Source organism: Montipora foliosa, chromosome 3, assembly GCF_036669935.1.
Source record: "Montipora foliosa isolate CH-2021 chromosome 3, ASM3666993v2, whole genome shotgun sequence".
Lineage (NCBI taxonomy): Eukaryota > Metazoa > Cnidaria > Anthozoa > Scleractinia > Acroporidae > Montipora > Montipora foliosa.
Window position 1 is genome coordinate 10,820,666 of NC_090871.1, and position 15,000 is coordinate 10,835,665.

The 15,000-nt window shown below is 39.8% G+C and overlaps 1 protein-coding gene across 1 annotated transcript in view; it reads right to left on the minus strand.

The window, feature by feature from the left end:
- LOC137996743 (uncharacterized) overlaps positions 1–1,640 on the minus strand; it is a 3,697-nt gene extending 2,057 nt beyond the window's left edge. Inside the window, exon 1 of the mRNA XM_068842301.1 lies at positions 1–1,640. This exon is cut by the window's left edge and continues 331 nt beyond it. Within this exon, the coding sequence (XP_068698402.1) occupies positions 389–1,579 (1,191 nt within the window). The 5' untranslated portion in view covers positions 1,580–1,640 and the 3' untranslated portion in view covers positions 1–388.
- Between the last annotated feature and the right edge of the window lie 13,360 nt (positions 1,641–15,000).

Sequence of the window (15,000 nt, forward strand, 5' to 3'; positions counted from 1 at the left end):
GGCAATATTCCCCAAGATTGAGCAGGATAATTATTTTATTATTCAACACATTGATGACAAAGCACAATTCTCAATGTTTATTGGAGAAAAAGCTGGAAAAACTACCATTTTTCTCTGTGACACACAAAATTACGTATATGGCAGGATATCTGTTGTGTACGCATGACGAATATTGAGTGTGCTGTGACCATATTTGGACATTGTCACAATGTGTTGAATAAAAAACCAAAAATAGATGCTATTCATGTGCAAATAAGTGGCTAGGTATTGTGCAGTTCAGTTAAGTTTTTTTTTTCTGAGTAAAACAAAACCTTTCATAATCCTGATAGATTCAAAAAAGTATATTAACTCCCTTTTACCCCTAATTAACAATTAGATGTGTAGGAGTTCACCATTCATACACCCATGTGTATGTGGTTACTGTTGCGGGCGCCATTGGCATATTGCCTACAGGACCTTCCTTTGCAATCTTTTGCTTCAGTGTGATTATCTCCTCAGAGGACAACGCTTCTTTCCCAGTAAAATGCAGTTTGCTGTCAAGATTATCTTTGTGCAGAGCTGCTCCTTTACTGTAGAGCTTATCTTTGAATGCAGCATATTTTGTGAAAAACTCCCTATCTCTTGGAGGTGTAGGATCTGGCCAAGTGTTGGGACAACCATATATGTCTTTGTCAATGATCGTGTCACTGCATCTCCACCAAAGCTCGAAGGATTTTGTAAACAGCAATGGGTCGTTCTCGAAAAACTTGTAAGCACTAACACGTCCGTGCCTGTCAAGGAAAGTCAAGCCGGCATTTGGAAGATGATACAATCCCTCGTTGAAGTAAAATGCAGACAGGAAGAAATCCTCCGTACCAGAGGAAAGCCAAGTTGTTTTGTTGCTGCCGTCGATATATGCTCGCATGCAGCCCTCAAGAAATACAAGATTCGAGCTTTCTGCAACCATTGTCACCATAAATAATGCTCCCGCTGAGCTCTTGATGTCCGCCAATGGAAGGAACTCCAATGGTCTCAAGTAGAAGTTCTCGTTTTTATAGAGCCTTAATCTTGTGTTTGAGGGTAAAATAAGATCGCCTAAGACTACAGGATAATTCTCCACTCCTCGGACGATGTACCAAAAGTAACCAGAGCTCTGTGTGGTAGCAGTAACTCGGAATGATCTGCTAAACGGGATGCGAACTGTGTTGTATATTCCGCCATTTTCAGCGTCGTCATCAATTCGTCTAGTTCCCCACGGTATGTTCTTTATGTCTTGTTTCTCAGTAAATCCTATTCCATGAGCGAGGAACAGGTCGAAATCAAGACTTGCCTCCAATTCACCGTCAATGTAGATTCTTATTCTGCTGTTTTGATTCATCGTAAACCCTGTGAACCACTGCTCCGTTATGACACCAGGTTCGCCAGTGTCGTGTTCGTAAAGAGTTTTCTCTACGTTGGGGTTTATCCAACCAGCCTTTATGGCATAGGAGAACGACTTCATGTTTGAATTAACAGAAACCTGTGCTAATGTCACTTGAAAAAGACACAGAAGAAGGAAAATTCGTGTCACCATCATTCTGACAGTTATCAAATTCAGCATGAAAGGCAGACTGAAACATACAGCTGCTTGCGATCGGCTTGTGCGGCGTCATGAGATGATCACATGAGCTGCTGAGTATGATACACTTGGTATTTCCGTGACGTAAGCTATGCGTCGTACGCATTGTCATGAGACCTTTAAGGGCCGATAACAAACCTCATGTTTCGGTACCTTGCTATAAAGCGGCATTAGGATCAAAATTCACTTTCCAATAGGGAAAGGCACAGCAAAGAAGTCCGCTTTGATATTGAGACCAGCCTTGCCTTCTCGCAATGACCAAAGAACAAATAGGTGTTTTTGTAAAATGCAGATTAATTAAAGAAGCAGTGCCTTTCGAACTATTGGCTCAATTAAGATAAATTTCACCCTTCAATCAGCTTGCTCTTTTTTGCTTTTTGATAAGTATGATATCTGTGATGATCACTCTAATCAGCGCTCGCTATACTTATCAAAAACCACGAGGAGCAAGGCTGATTGAAAGGTGAAATTTATGTTAATTGAGCCAATAGTTCAAATGGAAAGGCACCGCCTCTTTAATCTGCATTTTACAAAAATTCTGTCATGTGCGCCACTGTGCAATCAGGCCTGAACGGCTAGTACTTAAGCACGGAATGATGGAATGCTGGAACGGTGGAACGGCCGAATACTTAAACATGGAACGCCGGAATACTTAAACACGGAACGCCGAAATACTTAAACATGGAACGCCGGAATACTTACAAAGAGAACGCCAGAATACTTAAACACGGAACAGTTGTGAAAATTCTGACAATTGGAACACATGGTTTCCCCCTCCCCCCCACAAGTGTTCGGGGCAAAAACTTAACGTACAAAACAATAGTGAAATATGAACCCTTTTATTGTCGTAAAAAAGGTTGCTGTTATTCATCGTGGTGAAGTACAATAATAATAAAGTATTCTCGTATGTTTCACGATGTGGTCACTTGTGGGATCACTCATGGTTTTTGGTAAACCAGTCTATAAAGCCTCGATAAAAATCGGATCATTGCTGACTTCTGGGGACAGCTCTCGAAAACGAGTATAACGAGCACGTCAAAAACATCGAGGACGATATCGTTAAAATCCAGTACAACGAGCTCGTCAAAAATGACGTGCACGTTATCGTTAAATTCGAGTACAACGAGCGCGTTAAAATAAACGTCCTCGTTTTATCGATTCAATAGTACAACAAGCTGGTTGTCACGATCTTTTGAAACATCGCGCTCGTTGTCAACAACGAACTCGTTTTCATCGTTTCTTAACGATATACGATAGTGTTGATCGTGATGATCATCAGATCGTGTCGGAGATCGTGTCGATCGTCAAATCGTGTTGGAGATCGTGTCGATCGAAGATCGTAGTATCCTCGAAAACATCAATTGATTGGTATTTATTATTTTCTGATTTATTTCCTACAATTGTGGCTAGGAGGCCCTAAACGCATCAAATGCTTAGATTTAAGGCCGGTCTCATTGCCCCACTACTCACTTTCTTCAGAAAAGGCAGAAGAGAGTTCATTTGCACCCGCTGCGCGTTTGAAGGCAATTGTTTTATGACAAAGTTTTGCTGCTCTCTATCCCCCAACTTCGTTTCGGCAAGGAATGAAACTCAACAAACAGTACTGGAGTGTATACGGACGGCGAACGCGGCATAAAGGGTTCATCGCATTTATTTACGGTCAATTAACGTAACGAATGAATCTGAAAACACCTTCTTTATTACTTGTTTGGTGACAATTCAGCTGTAAAAAAGTCTCAGATTGTAGCATGCAGTATGTATGTGTATTCGTAAGCAAAACTAATGAAAGGGATGTAATAGACCCTTCTCCAAAATGGCGGCAACGGATTTGAACGAGTTAAAATTTACCAAATCGAAACAGCAACTTTACATTAGTAACCCTGGAAAGTTAAAGCGTATTAGGTGTTATATCAGCTGAAAAGTTGAAAAAATGAAAAACTTACAGATGTTTGTATGACTAGGGCAATAGGCATCCAAACATCTGCACATTTGTAATGTTTTAAATTACATTTTCTCAGCTGTTATTACTTTTGATGTGCCGAAACTTTGCAGGGTTACTAAAGTAAAGGTGCTCTTTTATCAGTTTTTAATTTTAACTTGATTGAATTTACCGTCGCCCCCAAAAAAAAAAATGAAAAAAATCACAACCGTTTCTTCCTTATTTGAAACTGCAATTAAAACTAGAAAAAAGTCAAATATTAGGACCCAAGATTTACCTGCAAACCTCTCTAGCCCCCCTCTTCCCCTCCCAACTCCCCCTCATGTGTATCGACACCATGAATTCAGAATGACGAGAAGTACGATAATATTTTATACAATAATGCAAGAAAAAAGATTGTGAAATCACGGTGCTGCTACCGACGGTTGTAAAGCAGTTGGCGACAAAAAGCAAACTACGTATAATTTAAAATTACCCTCCGGTAACTACACGCTTTTTGTAGAAGAACGTCTAATTATCTCGCTGAGGCTGAAAGTTATGTTTCACGTTTGTGATTTTAGCCTAAGACTTGTTATCAGTAAAGTTGTGTGATTTTATAAGTTCGAGTACAAACTTTTCATGCAATCATGAGAAAGCCACATTGCTAACGTTAAAAGAAATTTCTTTACGTATTTGGGTCAATATATTGTCTTTTTGGACTACAGTTTTACATTACTTTTACCTCGTGCTAGTCACAAAAGCAAAACGGAAATGGGCAAAATAAAGGCGTTCTAAACTGATACTCATCCTTAGTATGTTCTTGGAATTAGTGTTCTTACAATTTTGATCAATCTCAGCCTCAACGTTTATAGAACGACTGCGTGAATGGCAGCCAAAATTCAAAACCATTCTTTTCTTTATGTGCTAATTAGACTCACACGCCTCGTTTGAATGGACCAAATAAACAAATACCAAATACGTTTTGGCCGCCATTTATGTATTCGGTCTATTAAATTAAAAAGGTTCATTTATACATCTAAAAAATCCGAGTGTATTTCATTTTAAACCCTTATTGGATCACTGTATTTGTTTTCTCGGGGAGCGAGCAATGTTTCGCTTTCATGCGGATCGAAACAGTTTTTGTTTTTGCAGTATGTATGTCTAAGGGCCGATTTACACGATACGATTTTGTCGCATGCGACAAGCTCACGACAGGCCTACGACATAACTTACGATCGTCGCAGCGTTTTAAAACATTTTTAAAATGCTACGACATTTTTTCTGACGTACACAACAATCGTAAATCATGTCGTGGGCCTGTCGTAAGCCGTTGTCGCATGCGACAAAGTCGTACCGTGTAAATCGGCCCTAACTGCGAAATTCGCCTAAACAGGTCGCTGTCGCATTGATTTACTGATTCTTTGATTGCACCCGACGTCAAGGTGGCCATGTTGGTGGAAATAACAAAAACGCAAAATTCCCTTGGGACTTTCACTATATTAAGCTACATTTTGCTTTTTTTTTGGCTCCAACACAGCGTTCTTGTCACGTGAGTGCAATAAAAGAATACCGTGAAGCCAGCATAGTGCGCATAACGCCCAACACCTACTGGCATACTGGCAGCTTTATGTTTGATGCCAAATGATAACTTTTTTTAAGCTGAGGTATTTTCAGTTCCAAAACCAACTTAAAAGCGTATATAGCGTGTCTCGTTAGCCTCCATTCTTGCCACATTTCTCGTTACTCTCTCTCCAGCCTCAAGAGGATTTGCTTATCATCTCCAGCAATATCTTTGAACATTGGGCTGGTTGGGACTACAACGGAGATGTTCTCTCCACTGTATACCAGCATCTAAACACACCAGTGTCTCTTTCGTGAGATGTTAGTATGCTCTGCCAAGGAAATGAAAAATCATTCTTATGTAGCTCTGAAAATTCCCATTATTTGAAGCTGCAATCATCCCGCAGGATTAACGTCTAGGAACCCCAAAAATTATTTTAGTACAAATAAATCTTTATGTGTCACCGGGTACAGGGCAACAGTGTCAAGAATTATTTAAGGTCTGCAAACACGAGGGGACTAGTCCCTGCGACTAGTCCTTGCAACTGGTCCCTAGTTACACGAAGGGACTGGTCGCAGGAACTACTCCCTTGTAGTGTTTACACGCGGGATCCAATAGCCCTTTTCACGGTTGGTTTTTGTCATTTGCATTACAATGTAGTGTGAGGCAATTTCGGGCTATTTTGTAGTTTTAACCCGAAATTGCCTCGCACCCACGTTAGATTACATTGTAATGTAAATGAGAAAAACTAACCGTGAAAAGGGCTATTGCACAGGAAAGTAACAAAAACGTGGGGCAAACGATATCATTCTTTCACTCTGCAGCTTTCTTAAGAGACCAAAATTATTAAAATAGCGATGTACCATTGAAATAATTCAGTTCAGTAAAAAAAATACGACATTATTCAGTGTTTGAATTTTTTCCGATCCAGTCCTGATATATGCGGAAAATAAGTTGAAGCGTTTTGTTACCGATGAGATGTAGCCAATACAGAAACAAAAGGGGGCAAAAATTATATGAAGATTCCCAGAATTCATGTACATTATTTCAAAACCGGTCAGTGTAAAATGCAGACTGCAGACTGCAGACCAGGGGTAAAATGCAGACTGAGGTTATAACGTAACTGTTGAAAAAGCCCAAACCCCTTAGAAATGCTAACCTTAGGCCTAATTAGGCCTAAAACAATATTTAGGCTTAATTGTTAGCATTTCTAATGGGTTTGGGCTTTTTCAACAGTTACGTTATAACCTCAGTCTGCATTTTACCCCCGGTCTGCAGTATGCATTTTACACTGACCGATTTCGAAACTGGTTTGATCGTCTTCCTCGTGATGCGCCATCTTGAAACATAGTTCGTAAGGTGTGATACCGATCTGTGATTGGTTTATAGGCCACTTCGGAAAATACCATAATACTCTTTGTTTGTCCCCCAAATTTTGCATAAGCATTGTTTTCGTTTTCTCTTGGGACCATTGTAAGTCCCAAGGGAAACTGGAAACAATGCTTATGCAAAATTTGGGGAAACAAACAAAGAATATAACGGTATTTTCCGAAGTTGCCTAATTATTGTAATTTGGTCGCAGGGACTTGTCCAACGAGCAGTTTACACGAGGCGTTTTGAGGAACAAGCCGCAGGTACGTGTCCCAAAAATTCAAGCCAGTTTGAATTCGTGGGACTAGTAGCAGGAAGCAAATCCCTGCGGCTATATTTCGTGGCAGAAATGGCTACTTCACACAGTGGGACTTGTCCCAGTGACATGTCTCATGGACTAATCGCCTGGTGTGTACCGGCCTTTATTTTGGACCATGCGCGATTGTGAGAAATCTGAGGCGAGTGACGTAACGCCCGGATATTCATCATGTGCAGTATTTACGAACAAAGGAGACTTTTGTCTGATTGGCTGTTGAAAATTGTAGTATCCAGTGTTCCAACTGCGCGCTGTGATTTCCCATTGATAATGCGCATGCGTGACATTAGTCTCCTTTGTTGTATTTACGAGTTAGAGACGTTAGAGACTGTTTTCAAATACACGCATGCGCTTACCGTACAATGAACGAGAAATCTTCAATACTGCACGAAGCGAAGCTCATTATACGTGGGGGCCAACTAGAAAACCGAATGGTTTATTTGGCCACCATGCTCAAGCTCTTTTACTTAATACAATAGTAACATCGTCAGCAACTACAAATGTATGTAATTAAACCAGAGTTAGTAGAGGGGACTAACCCTCTACTAACTCTGATTAAACTAAGTAACTACATCAAGAGGAAATAAATTGAATTGAATTGAATTGAGGCGTCAGTGTTGGATAGAGGAAACTTTAGACTTCAGAAGTTTTCACACTTTGCAAGGATAGAAAAGGTTAAGTGTTCCCTTCACGTTTTGTTGATTTTTTTTTTAGGTAACATGCAAAAACCCCCTTCAAAGTAGCATTAATGTTATCGTGACACAGATTCTATGAGAGTGCCATTTTGTGCAGGTGTTAAAGGGGCTTTGGTCATTTACTCTGCTCACTAACTCACCCCAATGTATCTTGTTTCAGCGACCGTCAGTATTACCATACTTCCAGATGGTTTGATGAGCTTCACGGAGATGTGGCGTTGTTGTTGTGTCTGGAAGAAAAGTCAGCCCAGCTATTACTCAACATATGGTGAGACTGACGGCAATACTTTTGTTCTCCACTTTGTTTAAGACCAAGAAAAGCAAAACGTTTGGGGTAAACTACATGTAATTCTATTTACTCTTGTATGAAATAATTTGTGACCATCTAAAATAAAGAAGTAATTCAATACCGGAGGAAATGAAAGAATGTTGTTGTCAGTTCCGGGTGCTGTGTACCCAACTGCTGCTTCCCCTGCTGATGTTGCTGGATTCACTGTGTCTGTTACTGTTTCTGCTTCTGCTGCAGTGACTGAAGCTATTTCTGCTGCAGCCGCTGGTGATGCAAGCACCTGGCAGTAAAATCAGTTTCTTTTTCAATACAGTGCTTCTATATGTTAGACTGGGAAACCTTGACCATTGGCCCTCTCGGATTTACAAGTCACACTTGACAAAGGTCCATTAGGTTAAATTTATCTAGAAAGCGGCGAAGTGTACAAGAGCCTTGTTTGGGGAGTAACATACTGAACATGATAAGAGAGTGGGTATTAAGATTTCATATATTATTTGTTGTATCCAATCAAGTTTGGCAACAGTGTGTGTACACTGTACTGTACATAATTGACCTCGCCACTTTAAGCCTTTTGCGGAGACAAAATTTCGGACGGTTTTATTTTCGGACACTATTTTTGTCCGAAATTTTAACGCCCGAAATTTTTTGCAAGTAATGTATCTTTGACTCGCCTGCTAGGGTAACCCTACCCCAACTGCTTGTAAACATGCCCTAAAATAAGAAGGATTGAAAACACCCATACCTTCCGTCCTCAAGCTCTGTGTTATGCATCTCAACACATCTTAATTGTTTGGTATCATCTTATCGGTTTTGTTGAAAACTGGAAACTAGTGTTACACGAGCTTTAGTTTGATTGACATGTGACAGGAATTAGATCTTACGGAGTTTTTGGCGGTAATATATTTTGTGTATTGGCGGAATTATATCTCGGAAATCTTAGGAAATCGTCTCTACCAGGAATTGTATTCTAAAAGGAAGTCATCTATCATTAAAGAGTTTGGATCATTAAAACAGGTTTCTATATTCATTCAGTCTCAAGATTACAGTATAGAAAGGGAACAAAGAACTATACTATGCACTTACCGGTACTCGAACTCGCACCCTCTAGAATTGTGGTACCGTGTTACTGTGTTACTGTGTCTTCATCACTACACTACAACGACGAACACGCTCATCACTAACACAGTTCTTTTTATTATTTACATTTCATTGATCAATTGATATTAATGTTTAATAACCAAAACTAATCCTAACCTGACCCTAATTTTTCTCTAGGCTTCATTTAGGCTACAAAAAGTTTCTTCAATCCATCTGAGTGCGTATTCAACCTAGGTAAAATGAGGATCACCAAATTTAACCTAGGTTAAAACGGATTTTAATGTACACAATAAAGAATGGTCTCTTCCTGATTACACAGCGCAATTTTTTTCAGTATAACCGATGCGTGTTCTTCCTCCCGAACGCGCCCTTAACGTTTCGTTAAATACCTTGGTGCGAACTTCTGGTTTATCAGTGACAGTCAAAGAACAAATTTGGAAAAAAATTAGACAAAGATTAGATTAAATTATTGTTCTGTGTAAAAGATTAGTTCTATTTACTGACAGGTTCACGCCGGAATGTAAACACTGAGACCTTGCATTTATTATGTAGAATAATGGTGAGGTGTATTTAATAGGGTACTCGCCTTAGGCCCTGTTTACAATGAGAGAGGGTTACCCCAGTGCCAGGGTAACCCTAGCACTCACACATTTTTACTTTTTTTGAGCAATGTGTTTACAAGGCAGATAGGGTTACCCTGGTGCCAGGCTAACCCTATATGAGCACAAGGGTTACCCTTGCGCCTGGGTAAACATAACAGTCTTGTACACGCTCTGCTAGGGACAACTCGACTACCTGGGACAATTTTTTGCTGGTTTCCAGACCCTCTATATGCTGACAACAAAAGGTCATCATGGGCTGCGGATAGTTGTCGCGGTGATAAGATAACCTTACCTGTCAAATTTTGCAAGTAAACCCGGGCTATCTTTGGCCCTTCTACTCCGGTAACCCTAGCAGTAGGGGTAACCTCCCTCCTTGTAAGCAGGGCCTTAAGCCTTAGGCCCTGTTTACAGGGAGTGAGGGTAGGGTTACCCTACCTGCTTGTAAACAGGGCCTTAAAAAGGGCTTACTGATATGGCTGTCATTTTCAAATCCATTCATTTAGATAGCTATCATGGGATTCTCGGGACAAATGCATACTAATTTAAAGAGCGCTAGGTGCATTGACTCTTTTTCTAGGTTTAAAGTAGTTACGAAGAATATTTTAAGGAGAATTAATATAATTTTAATTTAATTATAGATATTTTAGTATTACTATAATTTTCCATTCCGTAATTTTTTATAAATGTATTTTTTAAAATTAATAAGCTGCAATTAAATCCCGATACCCCAGTGGGAGGATTAAATAAGGTTGCCCCCTGAGCATCCCATAAATTTCTCGCAGATCAAATTAGCGACAAAAAAGGTCTATTGTAATAGAGGAGTACATCTTTGCCGGGAAAAAAAACCGGAACCCATGCACCAAACGTTCAAACCCACCGGGTTGTGGTGCTTGACGCTAATTTTTTGGACTGATCACTGGCGTGCATACACACAGGAAGTTGAATCAGCTTGGGCCAGATTGAAATACATTGCAAAAATGAGAAAGGGCGTAAGGCACTACGATTTGCAATAATTTCTCAATGAGCATATGTGGCGAGATTGGAGAGGAGAGAACGATGTTTTTAACAATTTTCTTCAAGTTCTTTCACAATATTATAACAACCCCCCAGTTTAATGTAGATTAGAATAGGGTTTGGCCTTGGCATTAGACAACAAAGACGAAACGTTGCTACATCTTCTTAATTCTTATTGTTGAGAAACAAAAAAAGTCAGGTGCCAATTAGAATCACCAGCCTCGCTCTCAAACAACATTTCTTTTGTATTTGATCCATTCAAACGAGGCGTGTGAGTCTAATTAGCACTTAAATAAAGAATGTTTTTTGGCCGCCATTCACGAATTCGATCTATAAAAGTTGAGGCTGATGTTGATCAAAATTGTGAGAACACTAATTTCAAGAACATGCTAATGCCGAGTGTCAGTTTACAGCGCCTTTATTTTGACCATTTTCTTCTTTGCTTTTGAGACTAGCACAAATAAAGGTTAAAGTAATGTAAAACTGTAGTCCAAAAGGAATATATATTAATGACCCAAATACGTAAAGAAATTTCTTTTAACGCTAGCAATGTGGCTTTTTTATTGCATGAAAAGTTTGTACTCGAACTTATAAAACCACACAACTTTACTAATAAGACCTTTTAGGCTAAAATAAGAAAGGTGAAACATAACTTTCAGCCTCAGTCGGAAAATTAGACGTTCTTCTAGAAAAGGCGTGTAGTTACCGGGGGGTAATTTTAAATTATACGTAGTTTAATTTTAACTCGTTCAAAGCCGTTGCCGCCATTTTGGAGAAGGGTCTATTACATCCCTTTCATTAGTTTTGCTTACGAATACACATACATACTGCATGCTACAATCTGAGTCTTTTTTACAGCTGAATTGTCACCAAACAAGTAATAAAGAAGTTGTTTTCAGATTCATTCGTTACGTTAATTGACCGTAAATAAACGCAATGAACCCTTTATGCCGCGTACGCCGTCCGTATACACTCCAGTACTGTTTGTTGAGTTTCTTTCCTTGCCGAAACGAAGTTGGGGGATAGAGAGCAGCAAAACTTTGTCATAAAACAATTGCCTTCAAACGCGCAGCGGGTGCAAATGAACTCTTATCTGCCTTTTCTGAAGAAAGTGAGTAGCATTTGATGCGTTTAAGGCCTCCTAGCCACAATTGTAGGAAATAAATCAGAAAATAATAAATACCAATCAATTGATGTTTTCGAGGATACTACGATCTTCGATCGACACGATCTCCAACACGATTTGACGATCGACACGATCTCCGACACGATCTGATGATCATCACGATCAACACTATCGTATATGGTTAAGAAACGATGAAAACGAGTGCGTTGTTGACAACGAGCGCGATGTTTCAAAAGATCGTGACAACCAGCTTGTTGTACTATTGAATCGATAAAACGAGGACGTTTATTTTAACGTGCTCGTTGTACTCGAATTTAACGATAACGTGCACGTCATTTTTGACGTGCTCGTTGTCCTGGATTTTAACGATATCGTCCTCGATGTTTTTGACGTGCTCGTTATACTCGTTTTCGAGAGCTGTCCCCAGAAGTCAGCAATGATCCCCAATCACGTGCTCGTTATACTCGTTTTCGAGGGCTGTCCTCAGAAGTCAGCAATGATCCCCTATTTCATCGAGACGATTTTTATCGAGGCTTTATAGACTGGTTTACCAAAAACCATGAGTGATCCCACAAGTGACCACATCGTGAAACATACGAGAATACTTTATTATTATTGTACTTCACCACGATGAATAACAGCAACTTTTTTTACGACAATAAAAGGGTTCATATTTCACTATTGTTTTGTACGTTAAGTTTTTGCCCCGAACACTTGTGGGGGGGAGGGGGAAACCATGTGTTCCAATTGTCAGAATTTTCACAACTGTTTCGTGTTTAAGTATTCTGGCGTTCTCTTTGTAAGTATTCCGGCGTTCCATGTTTAAGTATTTCGGCGTTCCGTGTTTAAGTATTCCGGCGTTCCATGTTTAAGTATTCGGCCGTTCCTCCGTTCCAGCATTCCATCATTCCGTGCTTAAGTACTAGCCGTTCAGGCCTGATTTCTCGCTTCGCCATGCACAGTGGCGCACATGACAGAATTTTTGTAAAATGCAGATTAAAGAGGCGGTGCCTTTCCATTTGAACTATTGGCTCAATTAACATAAATTTCACCTTTCAATCAGCCTTGCTCCTCGTGGTTTTTGATAAGTATAGCGAGCGCTGATTAGAGTGATCATCACAGATATCATACTTATCAAAAAGCAAAAAAGAGCAAGGCTGATTGAAGGGTGAAATTTATCTTAATTGAGCCAATAGTTCGAAAGGCACTGCTTCTTTAATTAATCTGCATTTTACAAAAACACCTATTTGTTCTTTGGTCATTGCGAGAAGGCAAGGCTGGTCTCAATATCAAAGCGGACTTCTTTGCTGTGCCTTTCCCTATTGGAAAGTGAATTTTGATCCTAATGCCGCTTTATAGCAAGGTACCGAAACATGAGGTTTGTTAAAGGTCTCATGACAATGCGTACGACGCATACCTTACGTCACGGAAATACCAAGTGTATCATACTCAGCAGCTCATGTGATCATCTCATGACGCCGCACAAGCCGATCGCAAGCAGCTGTATGTTTCAGTCTGCCTTTCATGCTGAATTTGATAACTGTCAGAATGATGGTGACACGAATTTTCCTTCTTCTGTGTCTTTTTCAAGTGACATTAGCACAGGTTTCTGTTAATTCAAACATGAAGTCGTTCTCCTATGCCATAAAGGCTGGTTGGATAAACCCCAACGTAGAGAAAACTCTTTACGAACACGACACTGGCGAACCTGGTGTCATAACGGAGCAGTGGTTCACAGGGTTTACGATGAATCAAAACAGCAGAATAAGAATCTACATTGACGGTGAATTGGAGGCAAGTCTTGACTTCGACCTGTTCCTCGCTCATGGAATAGGATTTACTGAGAAACAAGACATAAAGAACATACCGTGGGGAACTAGACGTAACTTGTATTATATTCGTGGCACAAAATTTATGATGGCTCCATCTCGCAAATTGTCTTATTCTCGATCGACACTTCCTAAAAGTTCCTTCTGCTCTCCTTAAAAACTACATATCATTGTTTATTTACTTTTGCGTCAATATTTGTTTTGCATACATGTAAGGCAGGCTAACAAAATCTGTACCTTGCTTAGTTCGCATTTTTGGGCATTAAAATAGAATTTTTGGTCGTCTGTTCCTGACAGCAAGTTGCATCTTTTGACGTCTCCCATCCAGTTACTAACCCCGCCGGAAAGGGCTTGACTTCAATGCAAATTGGTTTTGGAAAGCTGTCAGAAGCTCAGAGTACACGCTTAAGTTTGTAGTGAAAAAGAAGTTGTAAATGATCAACTTGTCAGCCTTGAAGCTAAATGTTTCTCGATTTGCTTTTATTTTCTTCAATCGTTCTGCGTTAAGAACTTTACTGAACCACATGTCTTCTCAGGGGGTATCTAGCAAAGATATCTACCATGACACTGTAATGATTTACGATACCAAAACAATATCGTGTACCACAGTTGTTAGTTATGTGTCGATCAGACCGAATCTTCATCATCCTCCCTGGTAAACCACGGGCATTACCCTACCCTCTGTGCCAGAACAGTGTCGGTTGTTTTTCTTAAACAACCGAAATTGTTCTGTGCTTGCCCCTTACGGCACTGACAAAAGTACCGTACGTTAGTACATGGGTACTTGACCGTAGCCATTGGCCGAGAAACTAATCTTAGCCAAAAGGCCGAAAAGCGATCAGGACACGGGAAAACTTAGGTAAAAAACATAGTGGAAATATGGGATTTTTGGCTGGGTGGGGGGAACTGAGGAGATACGGGATATTTCTTAAAGTAGGAGCGCATTGCGTACGTGTGGTAGTGCAGTAACTAGACTGTGTTTTCTCGAGAAGCGATCACTAGGGTTTTTTGTTTTCGTGTTTGATAGTTTTTTGTTCAGCTCGAGTGTAGAATCATGACGAACTTTTGTAGTTTGTGAGAACTATTTACTACTTGTAGCTTTTGTTGAGTTTTGAATCGATAATAGAAAGAGTTTTGGCAATTTCAACCCAGACTGGACTACTGGATTTAAGCTTTTTCCTTGACGAGATTTCAAGTTATTGTGAAACGTTTGGTACCAAGTCACTCTAATACTGAAATCAAGATTATGGAATTGTAAAACTAGAACTTTGGACTGGACTGTAGAACGCGAAATTACGGAATTTTACATTTTTTAGCATTCTGAGAAATGGAGTTCACATGTTGTCTTCTTGTCTTCGCCACGGCAGATTTAAACAGTTTGCAAGAAACTAAACCAGGATTACAGAACCGGAATTCGAATACATGGCCCGGTTGTTCGAAAGCCGATTACCTTAATCCAGGATTAGCGTAAACTTTTGTTTCATGTTTTCAACTTTTCGGTGAAAGTTTCCTTTGCTTATTGACTTCTTCTAATGTAAAGTTTCACGGAATATCAGCCTTGAACAGCATTTGGGAGTAGAGAAT